General features: G+C 44.6%; 1 protein-coding gene across 1 annotated transcript in view; it reads left to right on the forward strand.

Moving 5' to 3' along the window:
- Nucleotides 1-7563: 7563 nt before the first annotated feature.
- LOC140519956 (uncharacterized) overlaps nt 7564-26715 on the forward strand; it is a 119537-nt gene continuing 100385 nt past the window's right edge. The window contains exons 1-2 of the mRNA XM_072633523.1: nt 7564-7683; nt 7830-7905. Of these exons, the coding sequence (XP_072489624.1) occupies nt 7564-7683; nt 7830-7905 (196 nt within the window). The remainder of the gene's footprint in view (nt 7684-7829; nt 7906-26715) is intronic.

Genomic DNA, 26715 nt, shown 5'->3' on the forward strand with positions numbered 1-26715 from the left:
CGGCCAGGCCTGGGTTCAAATCCAGCCTCATGACCCTGCCAGCTGTGTGAATCCTGCCTCCAAGCCTCGGTTCCCACCTCTGCTAAAGGAACACGCCGAGGAGGTTGAATTCAGTACAGTTACACCAGCAGTGCCAGGCGAATCAGGAGAGGGAGAGCAGAGGAGTGTCCGTCCCAAGCGTCCAGACGGACAGACAGATCGATATTTACTAGAGGTCGTTCATCCGTCATTTTCGAAGAGGCCCAGTGACCGCACCAAGTCATCGGCCTCAGAGTCCGAAGGTTCGGCGGTGGCCCGGGGGCAGAGGACGACCTTGGCATCTGATGTCCGACAGAGCTCTAAGCGGCCCTGCAGTGCCTGTTTCATCCACCTTACCAGCCGTTGGAACAGCGGCCACTCAGGCAGGGGGCACCTTTATGTGTCTGGAGTAGACCCTTCCCTACTCTGGGAGGTTTGAGGTCTGGCCGTTGTCCACAGCACATCTGCTGAGACTCCTTTACCCGGATGTGGCCCGGATGTGGCCCAGGTGTGGCCCATGCGCTTGCTCCAGCTTCTTGGAGCCCAAGGCCAGAGCTGGGTAATGGGGACCCCAGAGGTGCTCAACCTCCCTGAGCGCCCCATGCACACCAAATAGAGAGAGAGAGAGAACACCACATAGAGGGTTTACTGTTTGTCAGGCGCTGTTCTAAGTGTCAGGGCATGGAGATACAAACCTGATCTCTAGGGACTCATGCTCTCCTGGGGGAAGGCAGGGCATGAAGGCCTTATGGTGGGTGGCATTCTAAGGCAGAAAACCTCAGCTGTCAGAGCCACAAAGTGAGTCTGAATTTCTAGTGGGGTGAAGCTAGTTGCAGAGGAGAACCAGAATAGGAGGCAGGATGTGTAAAGGACAGAAGCAGGAGGGATTGTGTCCTATGGTTAGGAAATTGTAGGCCTCTGTGACTGATACCCAGAGGGCATCTTCTCCCTCCATGCTTCTTCACTTGGTGATCTCATCAGCTCCCAAGGATAATTATGACCATGACTTTGCTGAGTCTACCTGTCCTGCCCCAAACTCTCTTCTGACCTCCAGTCTCTCATCTCCAACTGCCTTTGAGACATCTCTAGCTGGATGTCCCATAGACATCTTAAATTCAACATGTCCAAAACAGAACTCATTATCTCTCCCCCTGAAACCCTCCCCTTCTCCTTTCCTGTTACTGTAAAGGATAACACCAACCTCCTCCTCCCTCAGTCTCACAACCTAGGAGTCATCCTGGACTCCAAACCCTCTCTCATATCCCCCCCTCCAATAATCTAAGCTGTTACCAGGGCCTGTTCATTTCATCTCTGCCACATCTCTTGACCTCACCACGTTTTCTCCTCTGACACTGCAAATCCTCATGCCTTGATTACTGCAGTAGACTGTTAGTGGGTCTTCCTGCCTTAAGTCTCTTCCCACTCCAGTCCATCCACCATTTAGCCGCTAAAGTGAAATCCTAAAGAGCAAGTCTAACCATGTCACCTCTCTACTCAATAAATTCCAGGGACTCCCTATTGCCTCCAGCATCAAATATAAAATTATTTGGTATTAAAAGTCCTTCATAACCTAATGCCTTCCTACTTTTCCAGCCTCCTTACACTTTATACACCACCCTCCTCCCCCTCCCCCCCAGGTAGTTTTTGATCAAGTGATGAAGGCCTCCTGGCTGTTCTGTAGTGAGACACTCCATCTCTTGACTGGGCATTTTTTCTGACTTTCCTCCATTCTTTCAATGGTCTCCCTCTTCTGCTCTTCCTACTGACTTAGTCTCAACTAAAATCCCACTTTTTCAATCCCTTAATTCCAGTGCCTTCCCTCTGTTAATCATTTCCTATTTACCCTGTACATAGCTTGCTTTGTGTATATTGGTTCGTCCTCCATTGGATTGTAAGCTTCTTGAGAGAAGGGCCTGTCTTTTGCCTTTTTTTGTATCCTTGGGGGCTGAACACAGTTCCTAGCACTTAGTAAGCACTTAATAAATGTTTACTGAAGTAATACGAGTTGAGACTGAAAATGGAAGGAGGTAGAAGCCAGACTTGAGGCAGCAGGGAGCAACTGAAGATAATATCTCTAAATTGTTATAGGGAATTCCTGGATAAGAAATTCTCTGCCAAAGCAGACATATATATTCTCTGTAATTTATCATTTTAGAGAGTTGCCTAACGCCCCAAGAGCAAAGGAGTGTTAGCTGAAATGATTGTTAAACTTTCACTGTGAGCATCTACACCTTTGAAATGGGCAGAGGCCATCGATCGGGGCCTGATTTATTGTTGTACTGGTGGTCTACACTTGAGAAAGAGAGACCAAATATTAATGATGCAGATTAAACTTCAAAGTGAATCTTAAACATTTACCAGCACACCCCTACCTGGCTAGTGAAATAATTGAGGTAAACTTAGCACAGAATCTGGTGCGTGGGAAGTGCTTCATGGTTATTGACTGATTTGTCCAGGGGGACAACCAGTACTTTCTGGCTCCAGGGCCGTCTCTGTGTCCCCAAAGCAGGCTGTCTTTCAATGTAAATAAAACTTCCATATATAATCAGCTAGTGGAGATTTAGGGACATTTAAGAAAAAGTCTCTGCCCTCAAGCAGTTCACAATCTAGCTAGAATCTAAATTAACAAATCAGAGAAAGAGGATGCAAGAGGTGCACCTAGGCCAGAAAAGGCATTATGTTTCTTTTGAAATTTTTTTGCATGTGTTTTTTTTTAAATTCTGAACTTGAGAAATAAAACAAGCATTTCTAGAACAAAGTGGAATAGAAAAAAAGAGGATTACACCAGAAGCTGCAGATCCATTATGCTATTCCTTTCAAATATACAATAGTTATCCTATAACTTTTTCCCCCTCCCCCCCAGAAGGATAGACGTGTGTGTGTGTGTGTGTGTGTGTGTGTGTGTGTGTAATCAGTTCCTTTTCTGGATGCAAACAGCATCTTCCTTCATAGGATCTTTGCAGTTACTTGGGGTATTTATTATAGTCATTATTTTACTTTCTTGAGAAAAGATCTCTCACCCTTCGCCCAAATTCAAATCCTATCTTCTCAATGATGCCGATAATTCTTTTAATATGGGGGAAAGTCTCTTATTCTACTAGGTAAATTTGGACTTAAAATCTCAAACCCTGAATGTTCCACTTCATCTCCAGACACTGGGCATTCTCCCTGGGTGTTGCCTATGCTTGCAATGATCTCCCTCCTCCACAATGACTCCTTGGCTTCCTTTAAATTCCTTTAACTAAAATCTCGCCTTCTACAAGTTTTTCCTAAACCCTCTAAATTCCAGTGCCTTTCCTCTGTTAATTATTTCCTATTTATCCTGTATAAATCTTACTTTGTATTTATTTGTTTGCATGTTGTCTGTCCCATTAAAATGTAAACCTTTTGGGGTCAGGGACTGACTTTTGTCTCTTTTTTTATCTCCAGGACTTAGCATAATGCCTGGCACACTGTAGGTTCTTAAGAAATGTGAATTGATTGATTGATAGGGGAAAGGTCATAGTCACTGACACCAGGGAGTTAATGAGTTGATCAACCTTAAGCAAATGGAGAGAGACAGACAGACAGAGACAGAGACAGAGAGAGAGAGAAAGAGAGAGAGCTCACATGAATAAACAGTCAGACTGGGTTGTTGAGATGGTGTGGGAACAATCAACTGGAAGATGGGGAAATGATGCCCAAAGGGAAGACTGCGATCTGAAGGCAAACTCCACAAGACTGCATAGGCTTCTCACTCCTACCCCCTTCCCAATTTAGAAATTCCTCCAGGCATCTGATGGTAGCTTCTGCCAAATTGCCCAGACTTTTGATTGATGGATGGGTGGGTGTCTCCTTGATTGACAAAGATTTGTGTTCCAAAGTACACAGCTTAGGATTGAGAAAAGAGAAGAGCACTTTGTAATTATACTTCATGGACCCAGTCTTAGTATGCTAAGATAGAAGAGAACTCAGAGATCATCCAGCACAAGAAACAAGTCCAGATAAGAGAAACGACTTGCCCAAAGTCAAACCTATAATCAGTGGTATCAATAGTTTTCAAAGTGCTTATACATGTTATCATATTTGATCCGCACAGCAACAGCTAGGAGGAAGATGTTATTATTATCTTCATTTTACAGATGAGGAAACTGAGGTAAGTGGAGGTTAAGTGATTTGCCCAGGGTCACACAGCTAAGAAAAATCAGGTAAAATTTAAATACCTGAATCCATCTTCCCAATTCCTGGTCCAGTGCACTGCATCATTTACCTACGCGGAGAATGAGACACAGTAACCCTCAGAGCAGGGCTTGAAACCCAGGTCCTCTGGTGAGCAATGGAGAGCTCCTGTGCTATTCCCCTGGTTACCTCTCATTTGAAACAAACACTCAGTAGGGTTTTATAAGCCTGTAAAAGGCTTATTACCCAAAATCCTCCAGATCTCAGAGGATTTTACTAATCCATGAGGCCAAGAGGAAGGGAACCCTGGGTTTCAACCTCACTTCTGTTAATTTCCATGAACTTGGGGAAATTATTTCCTCTCTGAGCCTCAGTTTTCCCACCTGTAAAACGAGAGGGTTAAACTAGATGATGCCAACGTTGCCTTGCAGCCTGATAGCCTGTAAAACATCCTATTGTAAGAAGAAGAATGAGTATTTGGGGTCCCTCCCTGTTTAAGTGTCACTCAGTGCCTTCCTAGCCTTATCATAGCCCTAAGGCAATTTATAAGACCTGACGACCACTGAGAATTTAAAACTGCAGAAATTGTGTGTATCGTTTCCCTTGGAAGCAGACGTGATTGTATGTAGCCAGTACTCTGGGGCAGGAAAGAGATTAAATTGATTTATGTGTTCTGACCCAGCTAGGAGGAAAGACTGGGGACTTCTATGGAAGGGAAGGAGACTTAGCAGTGAGATGAGTTGAGAAGATGTTGTTTTTATGAGTCAGGTATGTATTGAAACCTGAACAACAAGACTGAAGATGGGTTGCTGTGGTTTCCCCTCTCCATCCCATCAGAGGCAGCTAGGTGCATTGTACTTAACCTTGGACTTAGAGTCAGGAAGAAGATCTGAGCTGAAATTTGGCCTCAAACTCCCTGCTTGACTGTATGACCCTGGCCAAGGCCTTTAACTGCCGTTAGCTTCAGTGTCCTCATCTGTAAAATGGGTATAATTGTAGCACTCACCTCTCAGGATTGTTTTGAGGATCAAATGAGTTAATCTTTGTAAAGCAATTAGCACAGTGCCTGGAACAAATTAGGCACTTAATAAATGCTTATTATCTATCAAGCAATAAACATTTAGGTGCCTACTATGTGACAGGCACCGTGCACAACCCTATCAATACAAAAAGAGACAAAAGACATTCCCTCCCCGCCCCCCAGGAGCTCACAATCTAACGGAGGAGGCATCTGTCTATCTTACTTCTCATTGGGTTTGGGCACTTTCTCAAAAGATGGGTTAATACTCTCCTCTTTCCCCCTGAGAAAGAATTCCTGGAAACCAGATATAGTTCAAGCAGATGGCAGAAGCAGTTCTTCAGAGAGGAAAGAGAGGTCACAGGGTTGTTTCAGAGACTGGAGTGGAACGATGATGGCTAAGGACAGCTTGGCCAGGATTATGGGCACAGTGAAAACTCTCCTTCCCCTCAGAGCAGGAATTTTGTGGTCAGCATTCCCCTCCCGAATTCCCGCTTCCCAGTTTCGCTGACAATCCTATGCTCCTCTTTGAGAATTCTCCCCCAACCCTTTCAGCCCCACTTTGTGTGTTGACTCCCCCCCTTTAGAATCAGGGACAGGGACTGTCTCATTTCCTTGTATTTCTATCCCCAGCACTTAGCACAATGCCTGGCACATAGTAAGTAGTTAATAAATGCCTTATCATGGGGGCAAGAAAGTACAAAAATTGAAAACAGATGAACAAATAAGGATTCTTTTTCTCTCTCATCTATCCATCTACCTATATATCTGTATTTTAGACCCCCAATGACTTTCTGAGGCAGACCATTACACTTTGGGGGCAGCTATGACTAGGAAACTTTTTTCCTTACATCAAGCCAAAATGTATCTTCAACTTTTACTCACTGCTTCTGGTTCTACCCGCTGGGGCTGAATAAATCAGACTCTCTTTGATACAGCAAGCCTTCAAATACCTGAAAACAGCCATCCTATCCTCAAGCACAACTGACACAATTCTGTTTCCCCTTCTCCAAGTCAACTGACCACCAGCATGGCATGATGTCTGGCCCCCACCCAGTACTAGTCACACTACTCAAATTATTTTATTGTAAAAGACTTTTTCAGTTGGTCTTCGGATCATATCTCACAGGATCATAGCTTTAGAGGTGGAAGAGACCTCAAAGACCATTTATTCCAATCTCATCATTTTAGAGATGAGGAAAATGAGACTAGGAGAGATTATGACAGGGCCGAGGTCTCAGAGGTAATGTGTGACAGGGCTGGGCTTAGCACTTAGAGCCTCTGACTCCAGTTCCAGCACTTCATCTGTTAGAGGACACTTTCTGAAATATTCACTCCAGGAAAGGTCATCAGCCTTTGTAACCTTTTCCTTTCCTACCTTTCTACTCTCCTTATACCTTCCTCTCCTCCACATACTCTGCTGTCCAGTGACACTGATCTCTTCCATGTTGTCTACACAAGATCCACTATCTCCTGACTCCAGGCATTTCCTCTGGCAGTGCCCCATGCCTGAAATGCTCTTCCTCCTCTCGGCTTCTCTGACTCTCCCAGCTTCTTTCAAGTCTCAGCCGAAGTCCCACCTTCTACAATAAGCCTTTGGCAGTTCTTAATCTTAGTACCTTCTTTCTGACATTATCCCCACTTTATACTGTGTGTATCTTGTTTGCACATAATTGTATTTTGCTTCTCCCTTTAGGCCATGAGCGCTTTGAGAGCAGGGACTGACTTTTGTCTTTGTATCCCCAGCCCGTAGCACACTGCCTGGCATGCAGTAGGTGCTTATAAATGAAAGCTGGCTCACTGAATGATTTCTGCAATCCTTCATAGAACTTATTACTGTGAAAGAGACCAATTTCAGTCAAGCTTAGTTTGCAAATCAAAGACCATAACCTCTTGATTCTGGTCACTCTGTGGCTGTTCAGTCATATCTGACTCTCTGTGACCCCATTTGGGGTTTCTTGGTAAAGAAACTGGAGTGGTTTGCCATTTGCTTCTCCAACTCATTTGGCAGATGAGAAAACTGAGGCAAACAGGATGAAGTGACTTGCCCAGGGTCACACTACTAGTAAGTGTCTGAGAGCAGATTTGAACTCAGGAAAATGAGTCTTCCTGACTCCAGGCCCAATGCTCTATCCACTGTATCACCCTAGTACACAGTAGGACCTTAATAAATGTTTATTGAATAAATGAACCACAGGTAATTTGTCTTTGTTCCTATCCTTCTCCCCCATCCCCCAGTGTCCTACCCATGGGAACATTCAAATGTTTGTTGAAGTGGGTAGCTAACCAGCAGTTAAATGGAGGGGTGGTTTGTTCCTTGGGAGAAGGCAGGCATTAGGAAGAAATGATTGGCAACAGAAGAATACAGGATGGAAAAGATCTCCTCGAAGCAGCCTAATTCTTCCATCCCTGGGCCCAAGCTGCGAGAGAGGCAGGATTACCAAGCAGAGTCAGTAATTGGGCAGCTGGCATCCACCACGCCGCCACAGGTATTTCCCCACCTACCTGTGGCTCAGCCTGGCACCGAGTCCAAGTTCCTCCCAGGAGTGGCAGCTTTTCTATTTTTTGAAGTTCACCCAGAGAGAAGATCACAATCCTCGGGCTCCAGATAGCGCTTCTCTCTTCCATTCCACAGGGGAGCGACAACGCAAACCCTATTGATATGCATTACAGCGGTGCCAGCCGTTCATTCTATAAATGGCTCCGACATGGTGTGAATACACTTTTGTGTCTTTTGCCATCTGCTGCTGTCATTAAAAAATTAAATTTCCATCTGTTTTCACACTTTTCTCTTCCCCCTCCCCACTCCCCCCCTAGGATTACTGATGAGTTCTCCTTCCTTGTACCAAAGCTCTACCTCTCTCTTCTTGGAACCTGGGAGCCTTCCTATGTCACGTCAGGGTCAAGGTTAAGAGGCTCAGTGCGTGATTAGTGCTATACATTTTCCATTTATTTCCTCTTCACACATCCTTTTTTTCTCTCCTCAAAAAGCTCTTAAAAAAATGGTTCTTAATTAGTCCATTTTGCCTTTATATTAAAAATCAATGAAAACTAAGGGAGCAATAAGCATAATCCATGAAAAGGAAAACAAAATTGAAAAGGCAGACTTTGGGAATGGAATCTTTGGATTGAAAAATAGAAAGAATCCTAGAGCTGAAAGTGACCTTCAAGGTCATGGTCAAGCCCCTCCCACGCCCATTTTATAAATGGAGAAACTAAGGCCCAGAGAGGACGTGATTTCTCCTATACCAGGTGGTTAAGTAAGTAGCAGAGCCAGAACTCCTTTTCCAGATCTGATCAAAATGCCTCAACCCTCTTGGCCTCAAAAACCAGGTTTCTATAAATTCAGCTTAGGGGGAGGTGCAGTGGTACAATCAGAAGCTACTAACCAGTGCCCCAGAGAGTCTTTCCCTTGGGGACAGGGGCTGGGGTTGGAAGGAAACACAACCCTAGGAGAGGAATGCCATCATCATGAGACCCTGGCAGGGAGCAGGCCAGGCCATCTGCAGCCACATGTCCCTGGAAGCTCACCAGGGAGGGACAGTAAGGAAATCACCCTCTCAGGGAGGAAGCTCTTGACCTGGCATGTCAGCACCCTGAGGTGAAACTCTATTTGTGCCATGTTCCTTTGGTTCTGGCACTGAATCATCCACAGTCCCATATGGGGCTATTATGACTCAAAACTAGGAGGCTGAGGCCACTGCAGGGATCTGGTTTGCCAGAAAAATAAAAGAGGGGTGGATTACAAGTAGACAGTAATGGAGCAGAAAGTCACAATCTTTATTGTAAGGAAAGAAGCAGCCATCAGCTGAAATGGGCCTCTTTATCTCTAATAAGCAGACACACTCCTGATGTCGACTAGACCAATAGGTCCCCTATTACCATTTTCAAATGCCTAGCTTTTTAAGCTTGCTGAAGTTACAAGGTAAGAAGATCTAGCCCGGTAAGGTGGGGGAGAGACAGCCCTGGGTTAGCATGTGAATGAGGCCCTGCTGGAACAGCTGAGATCAGGCCTTCTGCCAGCAAGGCCAGCGTCACTCCCCTCCTTACCCCCTACTTTTCTCTGGAAGGAGCAGGAATCCTTGTGTTAATAAGCCAGCTCTGGGGCAGGCCTCATGGGGGTGGAACAGTGGGCTCACTCAGGCACTCACCTCCTTCCCTCCCCACTCAGCTCTTGTTGCCATGGGCACTAAAAGCCTAGAATAAAGAGCAGAGGATTACCAGCAAATGGAGACCAGGGGCCAAAGAGAGTGAAGGGAAATGAAGCATGGAGCAGGGCGGCCATTGGGACTTTGGGCAGGGGTCCTCCGGAAATCCAAGTTGTAACCACAGCAACCCAAAAGCACATGGGCTGTTGGATGGGCTCCTTGGCTTCCCCAATTCAAAGCCTTTCCCAGAATCTCCCCTTCTTTCCTTCCCCAACCTATGGAACCAGGCAGCGGTCATTTTTTTCAAGGTTAGCCATTTGACCACCATATCCCTCAAACCATTTCAAGCCCTTGGGATGTAATTTGCTATGTCAGGTGATTTAGACTCATTTAGAACATCTAGGTGCTTCCTTACCAGGTCTTCTCCTGTCTTAGGTTTCAATTCCCAAGGAATCTTATTTTTTCTATTTTAGCTGTTCCAAACTTTTTTTCCTTGATAGAAAAAACAGAAGCAAAACAGTTGAGGAATCTCCTTTTAACACCGAACTATTTGCCTTAAGCAAGGGTCCCCCCTCAATCTATCCTCCCAGGTCCTTATCCTTCCCTTGATCTTATAGTTTCCCAAACATAAGCTTTTAAAAAACCTTTTTTGTTGTCCAGATCTTACAATTAATTCTGGGCCTTAGTTTTTCTGCCATTCTTACGGACACATGCCCTTCTCTTTTTTATGCCTTTTATGCCTTCTTCAATATATGCCTTTCATTTTCATCCTTTTAATATCTGAGTTCTTGGTGGCACCACAACGGTCCGTTTCCTTGCCTTTCCCTTTAGTTCTCCAATGGAGCTATTCTCAATTGTGTTCTTAAACCATCCTAAACCATTCTTAGCAGTTTCCCCTTCTCTCTAGAGCTGCCTTGCTCTCCAGACACCAAGGTCACCTGAGATAATTTCATTAAGGAGAAGTCAGCAGGAAAAAAGGCAAGAGAAAGCTTGACATGCTGCTATGATGAAAAGTTATAAAGGGTCAACAGGGAGAAGTTTGGTGGTGTCACACTTAATGTACCAGATTAGTGACCCCTGCTTCTACTGGAGTTTGACACACTGGTATAGAGAAACACTCCTTGATTTAGGAAGACCTGGTCTTTCAAGTTCTACCCTTGACACACACTGGCTACTTGAGCCTAGATGGGCAATTGGCCTGAGGCAGTTCTCAAAGACCACATGGAGCAGGGAGGAGTGTCTAACTGCATTAGGAGAAGGGAGTTTATATAGTGGGAGTTCCCTATGCCAATGAAATAATGAATCTGGTAAATTTAAAAAAAAAAATAACTGAGGGAAGGGATCCCTAAGGAGAGTGGATGGGAGAGGAAGGGCTTCTGTGGCGATAAAGGTTTGGGGGCTACTTATAGTTACTATAATTACTTATAGCTACTTATAGTTACAAGAGCCCTGAATATTTCACTGTACCACCAGCAACTGAGCCAACCCCTTTCACCAGATTGCCATCATTCTTAAGTCACAGCCTTGTTCCTATTGTGGGACAGTGGAGAGTATACAGCTTTGGGGTGGTTAATCAACCCTATTCCTAGTATCCTAAGGAAAGTTCTTCTTATGGTTGATTCAGATTGAAGTACAAACTCAACCCATGATAGCAATTTCTTTCCTGAATCCTGATAGGCAGAATGTGAAATTAAGATCTCTTCTATGGATCTACCACCTCCCTGCAGCTCAAAGGTCATAAATATGTAAGAATCAAAGAATTAACTGGAAAAACTCAAAGGATTATCTACTCCAAGGGTTCCTACTCTGAGTCTGTGGACATATTCTGGAACTTCCATAAACTTGATTAGGAAAACAATTACATTTTTCTTTTCATTAGCCTCTAACTGAAAGTATTTCTTCAATTATGAATGCAGGCAATCCTGAGAAAGGGTTTCCTCTGACTACCAAAGGGGTCCATGACACACAAAAAAATTATGAGTCCCTCATCTAGTTACAAAATAAGAATGAATGTCTCCTGCCTCCTAGATTGGTGCTTCATGGTGCCCACTCCTCTTGTTCACAAGGAGGCTTATTCAACATAGTTCCTTAGGATTCTTCTGATGGAGGTACAAAATTGGGAGCATGGACCTTTTTTTTTGGTCATTGTATATTTATCATAGCAAAATCAGCCAAGAAACTAGAAAGACACATTTAAGTCCTGATTTTGACACACCCAAGGCAAGACCCTTCACCTCAAAGTACTCTAAGCAACTTTCTAAAACTCTAAATTATTGAGGTATTGACCTGCATCTGTAGAGAGAGTTTTGTCAATTGGGAGTTCCCCACACTAATAGCAATGAAACCACAGGTCCAGATTCCATCCTTGGTACTTCTTGGCAAACGGCATCCTGCTAAGTAGGCCAGGATTGCACTGTCTCCTTCATCTTCTGCAATGGAGTTCTGAGATCCAGCATCCAGAAGTTGACATGGCTGAGGGAAGGTGTAGGCTGCACAAAAGCTCTTTCATCTCAGCAATCTCTATCAACACATATTAAGAAAGAGTTAAATTGAATCCTAAGAGCTAAAGGGCATCCCAATTCCCTAAATTTCTGAGTAAGAGTCAGATTTGAAATACAAATACTCCTGGGTATCTAAGTATTGATTTTTTAAGTAATTGATTTTTTTAAGTAATTCATATTGAAGTATAAATGACTGATAGCAGAGGCTTTCCTAAAGGCAAAAGGAGGTAAGAGAGCACTAGTTCTGCTCCAGGAGAGGAGAAGCAGAAAGAAGGGGGTTAGAAAAAAGGTGATGGAAATGGGAAGATGGAGGTAACATACCTCATTGAGAGCAAAAAGGTTTTCAATAACACAGAAAACATTGGAGCTGGAAAGGACATCTTGCCATAAAACATCCAAGCTTCAATATACATCTCCAGAAAAAGTTTAGCATTTTTGGTCTTGTTTTTAATTAAGACGAATTTTATTTTTTAAAGCAAAGTTTTGTTGTTTATTTTTAAGTAATTTAAATAATTTTAATCATCTTTAGTTCATTTGATGAATTAAAAATAATGTTCCTCATGATTAAGTAGTCAATGGTCTCCTTAAAAAAAAATAATGTTCCCAGGGGATGCCCCAATGGAATAGATTATGCAAGTCAAGGATTGGAAAGGTGGAAGGTCAGGGCTGGTAAGGGCCTCAGAGATCGTATTGTCCAAGCACCTCCTATTACATAAGAGGAAACTGAAGGTCAGTGGAATAAAGTACCAGGCCCCAAGTTAGTGCCAGAGTCAGGACTGGAATACTGATGGCAGCAACTGTGATGTAACTAGCATTTACACAGTTGTTTAAGGTTTTCTAAGTGCCTTACAAATGTAACGATTTTGTGGGGTAGGTGCTATTATTATCTCTGTTTTACAGATGAGGAAACTGAGACAGACAGAGATTTATGATTTGACCAGTGTCAAATAGCTAGTGTCTGGAATTCAACCCTAATAGCAAAGCTGATAATTTCCAAGAAAAAACAATTTTTAAAAATGAACATGACTTAATCTAATGTGCCATCTTTTCTAGCCCCATCTGTCAGCTCTCCTAGTGAGAAGTGTACAGTAAGGCAAACTTACCCTGAGTCAGGCGATGAAACGCTGTCCTCCTTCCAAGTCCTTGGTATGGGTTCTGTTATGGATAGCAGCACCTACCTTGGCTTCTTCCAGCTTCTGGTTCCAGGTGCAGCTGTCCATTTGGCCACATAGGAATTCAACTCCCACGGGCACATCCTTTTAAGTCCCTCTCCATGTTTTGAGTGAGGGAGGGCTGTGCAGGTCACTAGCCTCACTTCTCCTCCAGAGCCATCTAAATCCAGTGACCAGATATTCATCAAGATGACTAGAGATGACCCAGGATGGACTAGGAGGCCTTGGGCCTTTAGTCCAAGGTCTTTGCAGGTACTCACTTAGGGTGAGGCAAAACCCATTCATTGAAAAGGCCTGTTTAAGAAGTAGCCAGGGCATGGCCCTTTTAATGAGGTCGAGAAAAAGAAAGACATCAGGTTGGGTGGAAGCCAGCAACAGTTACTATTGATAATCAGTCTAAAGCTAGGAGCCCTTAGGCAGGGGCCCATTGGAGTCCCATTTCAGAGTGCAGTACATTTAAGGTGACAGGACAGTGCAAGTCATGTCATCATTTCTCTGATGTCATGGTCTTCTTTGGCAGCGAAGGATGAACACAATCCTATGAGTAGACACAGCTGGCTGAATGGGGCCCCAGCTAGCTGGGTAACTCAGCAACTCCTCTCCTGTCTGCCTCCCCCTCCCCTTCCTTCTCCTCTCCAAAGGAAGGTACATTTGGATGGCCAAAAGATGCCCAATTGACTTGGTTTTTACTGTCTCCTTTCCTTTCCTATCCTGTCCTGTCCTGTAACCTTAAACGTACTGCACTCTGAAATTGGGAGTCCAATGGCCCCTGCCTAAGGACTCTTCTGGGCCCTCCTAGCTTTAGGAGGATTTGTGGCCAGTGTAAGGGCTGCTTCTACCAAGGTAGTTTGTGGCTCCTCCAAGCTTAGCTGCTCATTTCCTAAATTGCTATGTCCAAAAACATCGCCATCTGAGGGCCAGCCTCCTGATGATGAGCCTCTGTCCCAACTTTCCTGGGCTGATCCTCAAAAGATAGACTCACAGTCTGTTGCTAAGCTCATATTGTTGTCTTAGCTAATGTTTATAATCACACCTACCTTCCCTAGTGTCTCCCTTTGGCAAACGCCCAACCCAATTAAACCGTAGTTAGGTAAGTGATGATAAAACTAGAAAAGAATGCCGAGATCATTTCTTGCACCCACCTCATTTTACATGAGGCGAATGAAATCCAGAATGGGGAAACAATAGAGCTAGTAAGTGGAGGTGCAGTACTTGAACTCACACCTCTTGACACCAAAGTCAACGCTGTTCTCACTGTATACTGTATTGTTCCTTTATAGAATACTGATGAGAAATTTCTAAGCAAGAGAGGAGCCATCGATTGCGTTTCTAAGTGGCTTCCATTAGGAAGGTCTTTAGAAATGGCCTACATACAAATGGAAAACTACTCCAAGTCTTCGTAGGAGGGGACTAGATGAAAGATTGTGTGTGTGTGTGTGTGTGTGTGTGTGTGTGTGTGTGTGTGTGTATATGTGTGTGTGTTTCCCCCTTATAACTCAGTGGAAGGGAATTGAGTTAGGAAATATGTCAGGTTTGAGAGCTAGATGGACAGGAATATGAAACTATTTCAAGTGAAGAAAACAGAGCATAGGGCATTCTCTGTATATGCTGATTTTTACACACATACACACACACATATACATATGGGTGTGAACAAATTGGAAGGAAATTGGGAAGAGAAGTGATTTGACATCATAGGAATCATAGGATTTTAGAGCTGGCAAGGATCTTAGGAGGCATCTAGTACACCCTCTTCATTTTACTGAGTCCCATGTTGGACAAATGACTTATTTGCGCAAGGTTACACAGGTTGTAGGTAGAAGAACCAGAATTCAAAACTAATGCCATCTTGTCATTGTACCACCCATTCATCGCATTCTTTGTGTGTATTAGGGGTGTAAGTAGAAGCTGCAAAAAAGAACTATGTCTAGCTTCTTACTAGACAATCAGTGAAAGCCTCCTATAGGGGTCCTAGAGACCCTTTCAATGTTAGATTGATTGACTGTTACTTAAGACTAATAGGATATCAAAGTGAGAAAGGACCTTGGAACACTGCCTGGAGGGACATCGAGAAATAACTCTCATTTCTGAGGAAGATGAAGCCCAGAGAAAGACATGGTCACATAATGGCAGAGTCAGGACTTTGACCTTTGACATCTACATTCTCTCTCATCTTTTTAAGACCTGTCTTGTGTGAGCTCTTTCAACAGACCCAGCCAGGAAGTGACATTCATGGTGTGTTTTAGATGATCTTTATTTGTAATGAAAAAAATCCCAAACCAAAAACAACCAAACACAAACCCCCCCACCAAATCCAGATCTTCAATATAAACCATATTTAACCTTTCTTAATACTTTTAAAACATTTTTTTTTAAAAAAGGAACTATTTGTCTTGCAAGGTTTTATTCTTAGCCACATTGCACGATCTGTTTTTTGTGGCACCTCACATCGAGAGGGGCCCCATGGAAGGGGGTACAGATGTGTGGTTTCTAGTAGAGGAAAATCCCATCAGATTATGGGAAACACCACCATAGTCCATTCGATTTTTCCCCTTTCTTTCTCCACAATGGAGCTGGTAGGGAATTGCAAGGTTTACTGAGCGTGACTCCTTTCATCCAGGCTTCTGTTGCTTGGTCAAGGAAGAGATCTTGCTCTTTTCTCACTTTTCTGCCTCCTTCCATCAGCACTAAATGGCTCCATTGCTCCAAAAGACTTAATGGATTTCACCCAGTAGGGAATGTCACTGTCAGGGCATCTGGAGTTAGGAAAAAGCTAAAATATGAGGCCATACTGTGAGAGGAAACGGAGAACTGTCTTCTTCCGTCAGAGAGAAGCATCAGAGAAGGGCGCCAGGAACATGATATCTTTGGTTTGTCTTCTCAGGGTTCAATATCTATTTCTCCATCATCAGAGTAAGACTCATCTGGCCACACTGGGGGAGAAATGGAGAAGCAACATTTGTATCTGTCAATAACGATATGAACCTCAAAACTCTAAGGCTGTTATCGCTGAAACTATCTGGTCTCATCTCCTTTTTTATGGCTTTCCCTGGTATATCTGGGCAATGGTACTGCTATGTAATGCTGCTATTGTAAGGATCCCTAGTGACTTAGGGAGATAGCCAAGACACTTTACGTTGTCCTTAAGCCTGGCTCTTCATTCCAAAGGCTCCCCTCAAGCCATCTGTTTATCCCATACTGCCATACCTCACTTCAATATGACCTTATTAGAAAAGTTACTCATGGACATTAACCAAAATACGGAAACCTGAGCCAAGCCACCGCCCCCAGTTGTCTGTTTTATTCCAGGTTCCATGGTGCTTTAGATTACTAGAATTAGAAGAAACCTTAGGGACTATCTAGTCAAATACCCTCATTTTACAGGTGAGGGAAATGAAAGCACAGTCATATGGTATTTTAATAGCAAAGATGAGACTAGAACTCAGATCGCTGGAGCCTTTGAGGGTGGAGCTTTTTTGGCAGCTGGGAGAGATCCTTCCTGGACACTCTGGCCCTGCCTGTTTTGTTGAAGGGGACACAAAACATCTGCCTGTGGGGTGACTTTTGGGTCTTTTGTGTCTGACTTTATCAAGGGGCCCCTCATGGGCCTGGTACAATACTAACCACTCCTACATGGACAAGAGCACTATAGGCTTCCAAAGTTTTCCATCCATGATCCTGTCTGATCTGCCCAATGCTCCTGGCAGCCTCATAGACCCACACAGTGCTATCTCTGGACTGATCCCGTTGTGTGGAGGAAGAAATCAAAGCTCACAGAGGGGAACAGATCTATTCATGGTCATTCTATGGTCACTCAGCTTCTAAATTTTAGGACTAGGACGCAGACCCAGGTCTCCAAATTGTCTCCCCAGGGTGTCTCCTGATCGTTATCCTTACTTAGCTTGGAGAGAAGAAATGAATGACTCCAGTATGTGGTAGAACCAGGTTTCCTGACTCCAGCTCAGAGAGTCTCCTACATCTGCCTCAATCATTTGCCCTGTCAGCTATTGTGGTAATGAACAGTTCACATTTATAAAGCATTTGAGGCCACTGGTCACAGATTTAGAGCTTAGAAGGGAATTTGAAGGATACTGGGTTCAAACCCCTTATTTTATAGATGGGAAACTCAGGCCCCAGAGAAGCTAAGTGACTTGCCCACGGCCACATAGGCAGTAAGTGACCAAGGTAGGACCAAAACCCAGTTCTTGGGTCCAAACCTCAATAGGAATATTTCTTTCAAGGTTTGCAAAATATCTTCTATACATCATCTCACTCGGTCTTTATAACCTTATGAGGTAGTTAAAGATAAACTAACTGAGGATAAGAGATGTTGCCCAAGGTGACACAGCTAAGAAAGGTGCGAGGTAGGATTTGAAACAAGGTCTTTCTGAGTCTGAGTCTAATAGTATATTCACTATATCATATGGATGTTGTTAGTTATCTCACTGGATATCCTTCTACTAAAGGGCCTTCCGGAGCAGGTACCATTCTGTTCTGGTCCTTAGTCCCTCAGTGGCCTGAAACAGCTTTTTCTTTATATACAGTACATACCAAATAAATGAGACTATGTATGATAGTGCAAGGGCTTCTGTTTGAAGCAGAAATGGGCTTGGATTTTGACTCTGCCACGCGCTGGGTATGTGACCTTGGACAAGTTACTTGGCTTCTCTGAAGTGACCTCAAAGGAGAGAGACCCGCTCAGGGCCACTATGTCCTACTGTGGGATCTGCTCCTTTTCTTTGCTCTGCACTCTCATCCACCTGGCAGCCTCCCCTCCCTCCTGTGTGCTAACTTTGGAGGGCAAAGCCATCAGTCCCTGGATACCTGAGGGGCAGAAGTTTCTGAAACAAGATAGATTGGGGACATGGTGACTTTAGCAGCAAGGGGGACGCCATGTTTTACCCAGGCTAACCCATTGAGGGTCATATTTTCAGGAGGAGGAGAAGAAGGAGGAAACAGCAGTGCTGCTGGGTGGAGAGATGAAAACACAACTAAAAATTCCATGGGCATCCCAGTGCCATAGTCCCTCTCCTTCCTCCCAGGCCCAGGCCCATTCATCAATACTCTCCTCACTGCCGAGAGGAGCTGCCTGGTTAATTACTTAACATGCCACATCTTGCTGAGGCTAGTAATCATGGGAAGGGCCCAGCAGTGAAGGTGTATGCAGATTCATTAATAAATCTTTAATAACCCCGGTTAAGGGATAGGAGACGAAGAAAGAAATTGCACAGATGGGGCCCTCTGCAAGCTGTTCACAGCGCCTGAGAGACTGCTTGGCATCTCTAATGTGCTCCCCTGCCTCTGTGGTCGTCCTTCCCTCGGCCTCCCCCGCCTCTTCTCACAGCATCTGGCTGAGCAGTTGTTGCATGGGGAGCTCCTCACCTGAGTGACTTGAATCTCTTGGCCCCGTGGTGGAACTTGTGGGGGTGGGAGGGGTGACAATGATGTCCGGGACGTTCAATTGTTTTACATTCAAGACGGGAGCCTCCTCGTTGCTGCTGTTACTGCTGACACACATTTTGAAGCCTGAGAGCGTAAGCCGTGAAAAACACACACACATGCACACACGCACAACAAAAAAACAACCGTCAGTACCATCTGGGGGAACCACAGTGGGTTGGCTGCTTCTGTCATGCCTTAAATCAGCTAGAAGTAGGGGCTAGGGAGCCAGGAGACATGGTCCTCTAGGAGAAAGGTAAACCCTTGCATGGGATAGAGAAGGAATGGAGAGGCCAAATGACTTCTCCATTGGTGGCTCCACCTAGTCCTGAAGGGGGCAAAGGCTGGATTGACCTTTCCCTCCCAACATGGCTCCAAGGTCAACCTTGCAGCATCTCCTCACTGGGCACTTAGACAAGTTCTTCATTTGGCTGGTTACCCCTTTTACGCTTCTTTCCACTGAAAGCTTTTCTAGGGCAAGTTATATTATATTTTAGCCCTCTGTGCCCTGATGATCTAGCACAGTTCTTTACAAATAGGACCCACCAAGTGAATGAAGCTGTGTACTTTAAGGGAGATGGTAACCCCTGTACCACCCGGGGCTGCTCAGTTTACCTGATGGTTAAATCTTATTTGTACAATGCGGGGGGTGGAGGAGATATTCTCTGAGATTCCTACTTTCTATGTTCTAAGGTCCCTTCCAGTTCTGATGTTATAAGAGTCTGTGAAATATGGGGCAGGGGGAACCAAAGCCTTTTCGAAGACTAGGCAACATTCCTGGCAGTTTTGATCTGTCTCTGATGAATTGCTCTGAAATTTAGCCAGGTTAATGAGGATATGGCCCAGGATTACTGGGTCAGCTGAATAAAGGAAGCCCTAGTACACAGGAGGAATGATGGGGGCAGAGGCTTGGGGGTGGAGAGAGGGCAAAACTAGGCCGCTGTCAATTTGTTGCAACAAGTTAAGGATTGGAGCTGTTTGAGCAGGAGAGAGATGAGGGAATGGGTTGAGAATGACAGAGCGGACAGGAGAACATCCCTTGTCCTCATATGATAGATATCTATATCTGAATCTCCATAAGAAATTTGGTCAGTTTGGTGGGACACTTGAGGGCAAAGTAACTCTCTGTGTGCATAGGTGTTCATGTATGTGTATGTATGTGTACATATACATGCATGTTCACAAAATGGTTATGTCATTTCCAAATCATATAAGCGGCTGGCCTGTACATCCAGAGAAACCAGTATTCACCAAAGGGATTCTGCCTGTTACAAAAAAACCCAACATGTCTAGATTTGGAGTCTGTCATATGTGCAAATTCATTCTGGCTGAGGCATCCTCCTTCCCTCAGAGCAGCAGCTGGAGGAGAGGACCCCAGCCCCCATCACACACTTTTCATTACTCCATAGGAGTCCAACTAACCTGCATTGAATGGGAATTTAAATTAGCCTCCTCTCGATTATCTATGGTAATGGGAGGCAGGGAGAGCATGTATAAATTACATTCATAGACATTTTAAAAATTAAACCTTTTTAGCCATGATTTTCAAGCTCCTTCACTCCCCAACCTTTTCCCAGAGCTATTAACTACATCTGATCTGAATCTCCCCCAATGCTAGCTGCTGCCTACCTCCCTGCTGAGGCGCTAACAAGCAGTGAACAGGCCTCAAAGGGATGGAAGAAAGAGTTCATAGCCTGGGCAATAATCCCCTGTGGAACAGACAGTTGCCTGGGCTGACCTTGGAGAAAAGCAAACTAGGAGGGTCCCCCAATGTCACAGGTTTCCCCTGAAGTTCTCCTTGAATACACAGCCTGCACTTTCCCCAACCACAGGCTGGATGGGAGGGCTGTGAGCGCTGGACTTGGCGTAAGAGGTCTGAGTGTCAATCCTTGCCCTACCACAGGCCATATATGTTACCATGGGACAAACTGCTTAGCCTTTCTGAGCTGTAAAAAATCACAGGTTTGGATTTATTGTAGTTCTTCAGATGTTTCAGACTATTCATGACCCCATTTGGGGTTTTCTTTGCAGAAATACTGGAGTGGTTTCCCATTTCCTCTTCCAGCTCATTTTACAAATGAGGAAACTGAGGCAAACAAGGTCAAGTGACTCACCCAGGGTCACACAGCCAGTACATGTCTGAGGCTGGATTTGAATTCAGGAAGGTGCAGACCTGGCACTCTATCCACTGTGCCACCTGGCTGCCCCAGAGGTAGGACTAGGTGATCTCAAAGTCCTCTCTTCTAGCCCTGAATCCTGTGATTGAATCCCCAAAGAATGTTTTCCCTTCTCATTTTTGCCTTTTGTAATTCTACCCACCCTTCAAGCCCTGTGTCTTCCCTGTAATCTTCCACGATCCCCTTCCCCTACCAAATGATATGTCTGTACTCAAGACAGCACGGCCTGCCCTGCTTGGATATCAACTGCCATTTGGTTATTTGGCTTTGTGGCTCATCTCTCCTCATCAACTCCATGACATCAGGGACTGTGGTTCCCTCAGCATCTAGCACAGGACCTTAGATGCAACAGATAATCAATAAGTGTGAAGGAATGGATAAATGAATGAATAAATGAATGAATGAATGAATGACCTACTCCATGAATCCTTCCCAGGACACTCAGGGCCACAAGTGACTTCACCTACCCCTAAATTCACTACATTCCTTCTTCACAGTGTTCCTGCAGCCTTTAGCATACACATATTACTGGGATGTCTCTTGTTTTATATTTCAAATGATCTCATGTATTGTGCTTCAGTTGTTATAACAAGACTAGAGTCCTTCTTTGATGTCTCATCATGGCGTGGAGGCGACCTGGGTCCTGGAAAGCCATTCCATCAGAGCTTCAGCTCTAGCTAGATATTGCCAACTTACAAATACTACAAATACAGCTCTAGTTGTGGATAGGCCTGTTGTCCCCAGCCCAGTCCAGCCAAGTGCAGAGAGAATCAACCATCCATCCACAGGCTGGCCGCTAGGAGATGGAGTTTCTTAGTCATAGCATCTCTTGGAGACCATTTCTAAGCTCTTAGAGGGGCTGTGCTTGGCTCCAGTGGTGGGAGGGAATATGCTGATGAAAAACTGACTTCTGAGATTTTGGGATTCACATCCAGAACCTTCAGTCAGAGCATCTGATTAATTTCCTGTGCTGCCCAGAGCATGGGTTTGGCTCTCATCTCAGGCTTAATGCTTCTGAGTACAAATGGAGTAGGGATCATGTCAGATTAATGGCCAGGCTCACTGCAGCTATGGCCCTTAAGCTGCAGGGGGCTGCTGGACCTTCCTAATACTATTAAAGAGAGTGAAATCCCATCAAACTCTGGTCCATGGAACAGCATGACCTTTCATTAGAGTAGTCTCTTTCACATCATGTAAGTCTCTTTCACAGCTGATCAGAGGCAAAATATCATCATCCCCATTTTAAAGACGGAAATGCCAAAGCACAGAGTAGGTAAGTGGATTTTATAAGTATGGTTAGCTCTAAATGAGGAGGCAAGGGAAAGGACTGAGGTCTCCTGATAATACCTATTACAGCACACCGCCTCCTGCCTAGCACAGGGCTTTGCACATGCCAGATGCTCAATTAAATTTGTATATAAGGAGAGCCAGATAGTTCTTCTACAGAGTGAATGAATCCAGGCTGGCCCAGAGGATCATGGACAAGTCATTTCCCAACCTCTGGGTATCAGCTGTCACCTCTGTAAAATGAGGGGGTCAAAGTCTCCAGTGAATCTCCGTTTCAATTACAGAAGGCATGAAGTGGGGCAAAGTGTTGCAAAGAGCTCTGGGAGTGAAGTCGGGGTTGCCCCACTTCATGCATTTGTGTAAGAAGGAAGGGGACTCATTGCACATCCAGGTCAAACTCATACCTGAGCAGGTATCCGGTAGACAATAAACAGTGGAAGAGAAATTGTTCAAGTGTGGCGTGTTTGCTGATAGCCCCTTCCCCACCTTCCCCTCCTCCACCTCAGTGTTAAAAGAATTTATTAAACTGTGCTGGGCCCTTGGAAAACAAGACCAAAACAAGCCATTTAAAAGCAAAGCTGCTACAATTATCTCACAGCACCGAGTATCTCCCCTCCCTTTTCCTCCTGCCACTGTCTGCTGGGGCACTGGCTGCTTCTTTCTTATCAATGCTGTGTCCTGCCAGCATCAACCAGCTTGGCCGAGGTAAGCAGGGACAAGTCGCTCCCTGCTCCTGGGATCAGTTTTATCCTCTGTAAACTGGGGCCTCTCCTGTATCAGTTCATTGCCATGCTAAGAACTCTCCTCTTTTACCATTCATTGCTTACTAGTGAAGAAAGGTCCTGTAGGATAAGGGGGGGTCCTTTTATCTGCCTGAAGGGCTCCTTTAGCTAACTGGGTTTTTGTAATAATAGTAGTTAACATTCCTATCATATTTTATATGCTGCCAGGAATTTTGAGAACACATCTATGGATCATTGTGTAGGGATGGAGTCAGGAAGACCTGAAAGCAAATGCAGCCTCACCAGCTGTGGGATTCTGCGCAAATCACTTAACCTCTGGCTCCCTCAGTTTCTTCAACTATAAAATGGGGACAATGATGACACCTGCCTCCCAGAGTTGTTGCAAAGATCAAATGAGATCATATTTGTAAAAGCACTTAGCACAGTGTCTAGTATACAGTAGGTGTAACATAAATGCTGGCTGTTACTATTAAGACCCAGACACGGTCTCTGTTCTGCAGTTTAAGGTCTAGTTGGAGAAATAAAACACCATTTCTCCACTTGAATTCCAATTTCCTCTTCTGTAAAGTAAGGGATCTCCAATGTGTGTCCCCATGTCTTACTAAGATTCAGGGATAATCAACGTTTTTGCAGAAAATGAAGGTGTACACCTTAGCTGCTGTTGGTTTATGTAGTCCCAAAGCTTTGGGTGCCTGTCTGTTCAAAAGTAAGACCTAAAAGTTTTTTCTGCCTCACCCACATAATACTGTCAGGAGGCAGCTAGACCATGGTAAATGTTTAACATCCAGCTCTCTGGAAAAAAAAGTCTAGCAGCCTAGACTTTTAAGTTTAATCAGCACCATTAATATTTTCTCCATTGCTCTTAGTCTGGATAATCAACAAAACAAGGTATGCAGGCTTGATTTTTAGTGGTTGCTCATTTCTGAGATGTTAATACTGACAATAACAATTTAACAACCAGTTCCTTGAGCCAGAATGAGCTGGCTCAGGACACCAGTGACCAGAAGCCTTGCCCAACATCTGGAGTCTGCTGTATCCAGTAATCAGTGAGACAGGGTTCACATTTCCAGTAAAGAGGGAAAGATTACACTTTGGCATTCACCCTCCAAGGCTGGTCCTCCGTGGGAGACAGCGACCCTCATTTATGATATCGTCTATGTACATCTTGTCCAAGGATAGAACCCATTAAAAGGTTGACAGGGTAACTAAATTGGTAGAGGAGGGTAATGTCACAGATTGAGCATGGAGTACCCAGATTTAAGCAAAACCATTTAATAGAATATCTTATGGACAAGATGGAAAGATAAAAGCCCTACTCCCACATAGCCGGGTGGAGTTAGAACTAGTTGAATGACCAACCTGAAAGCATAATCATTACCGAGTAGATATCATCTGGGAGGAAGGTCTCAAGTGGAATATTGTTGCTTTGAGACTGCTTAATACTTTTATTAATGATTTGGGTAAAGGCAGGCTTACTAAAAATGTGTAGATGACCAAAAACTCTGAGGGGTGGTGGGTGATAGAATCAGGATTAAGAAAAATATCTCAAGAGCCAGGGACCTAATCTAGATTAAATTTAACAGAGATAAAGGTAGAATCCTGTAGTTCAGTTACGGAAACAGACTTCACAAGAGCAGGAAAGGGGAGCTGGCTGTGTGAATGGATGGATGGCACAAGTTTACAAGTCAAAGGTGTGATGCACCACTGATGTCATTAATAGATGACTGCTCGATGCCAAGCACTCTCCCTTCCCTAGCTCTACATGAGGAGGTGGGGATGTTGTAGAGAGGTCCCCAGGTCAGGTAGGGGCTGGACTAGATGGGCTCCAGTGCCCCCTTTAACTCAGACATTATTGTGATTCACACACAGTATTGTGGACTGAAAGAAGGACTTGAAGCAAAGCAGCTTGGTATGGAGGACAGAGAGCCAGCCTCCGAGTCAGGAAGTTCTGCCTCTGACGCATGCTGGTGTTGTGTGATCCTAGGTAAAATGAGTAACTTCTCCCATCCCAAGCCACTCACTAAGACCACAAGTTCTGGAAAAGGCACAAATCTGCATGGGGCATCTGGGGGTGCCATAGTGCACAGAGTACAGAACCTAGAGTTGGGTAAAACTCATCTTCCTGAGTTCAGATCTGGTCTAGGCACTTACTAGCTGTGTGACCCTGGGCAAGTCACTTCACCCTGTTTGCCTCAGTTTCCTCATGTGTCACATGAGCTGGGGAAGGAAGTGGCAAACCACTCCAGTATCTTTGCCAAGAAAACTCCAAATAGGGTGACAAAGTTGTGGTTGCTAATTGTCTGTCCCTCACTCTCTAAGAGGACCATGTAAGCAAATTGGATTTAAGTAATGGAGGGCTATGCAGAGTCACAAATAAAAAGGAGAAAGACTAAAAAAGGCCAGTAGAAGGTGGAATATGAGCTGGGTCTCTTTTGTGTAAGGGTGTTAGACTAATTGTTCTTTAAATTTCCTCCCATTTTGAACATTCTGCAGCAAAGATGGAGAGCAGATTCAACACTGAGCCTAGAGTCAGGAAGAAAAGACCTGAGTTCAAATCCAGCTTCAGATACTTACTCACTATACAACTCTGGGCAAATCGTTTACTGTGTCTCAGTTTCCCCAACTGTAAAATGGGAATAATAAGAGTACTTACTTCATAGGGTTGTTGTGAAGATCAAATGAGATAGTAATTTTAAAACAAAAAAATAATTGTAAAATTTTCAAAAAAGAAAAACAACAGCACAGAGCCTGGCACACAGTAGGCACTTAATACAACAGCACAGAGCAGTGGGCGCTTAAAAAACACTCTTCCTTTCCCTTAACTCTCTACATGATTCTGTGACCATAGAGGCCCTCATGAATGTTGCTATGGCCTGGTAAAAAGGTCTGCACTGGGGTCCCTCCTTCCTGGTAGTTCTCAGATCGGAGGTGGTCCAGAAAGGCTGTCTTGGTTATTCCAGGTTGGCACTCAGATTCCACATCTGGACCCTGCAGCTCTCAGCTAGAACTACTCCCAGACTGATCACCTCTTGGGGTGCTCAGGCTCTGGGACATATGTATCCAGCATGTTCAGCTTAACTACAGTTCATTTCCCAACAGCCCAGAGAGCTGGTTCTTACAACAGTGCTGGGCTGAAAATGTCTGGCTCCAGGTAAAGCCCTTTCACCCAGCCTAGATTGACAGGTAATACAAGTCAGGGGGCCAACACCACAGTCAAACAGGGCCATTACTCAGTGACATTTGGTAATAGGGCTGGAGGATTTGAGGTTGGGAATTCTGCCAGAGCCAATCTCAGAGACTTCTTTTGGAAAACAAAACAAAACAAAACACAACACACACACACACACACACACACACACACACACACACACACACACACACACACACACACACACACACACACACACACACACTTTTTGCCGCCAATGATGTCTCAAGAGTGCCCTCTCCTGCCTAAAAGAGACATAGCTGGGCTCAGCAACCATCGGCCCCAACTAAATACCAGGTCGTGCTTCAAAAATTCACTGCTGTTTGACACTCGGAACATTTCACACACGGACACAATGTTCTGCAGAGTGAGCTGGCTTCCAGCGAGGCCACAATGGTTAGACCCACAGGGCAGCTCAGCTATGTGGCTGGCCTTGCTTTCTTCCCCTCCCTCCTTCCTTGTGATCACACACTTCCCTCCTGAGAATGTTCTCTTCCATCTCTAGAAAATTTCCCTCCCTCTAAAGTGACAGCTCAGCTGGGACCTCCTTCTTGTGCATTATGGTGGTTTAGAATGCTGTCATCACCTCTGAGTGGTGCTTAAGAAGAAACTAATAACAGTAATAGGTAGGTGGAGCAGTGGGTAAAATACCCAACCTGCATCAAGAAGAGAAATCTTCCCGAGTTCAAATCCAGCTCCAAATGCTTCCCAGCTGGGTGACCCTGAACAAGTCACTTCACCTTGTTTGCCTCAGTTTCCTCATCTGTAAAATGGGCTGGAGAAGGAAACGGCAAACCAGTCCAGTATCTCTGCCAAGAAAATCCCAGATGGGTCATGGAGAGCCAG

This window comes from Notamacropus eugenii, chromosome 1 (genome assembly GCF_028372415.1).
Source record: "Notamacropus eugenii isolate mMacEug1 chromosome 1, mMacEug1.pri_v2, whole genome shotgun sequence".
NCBI lineage: Eukaryota > Metazoa > Chordata > Mammalia > Diprotodontia > Macropodidae > Notamacropus > Notamacropus eugenii.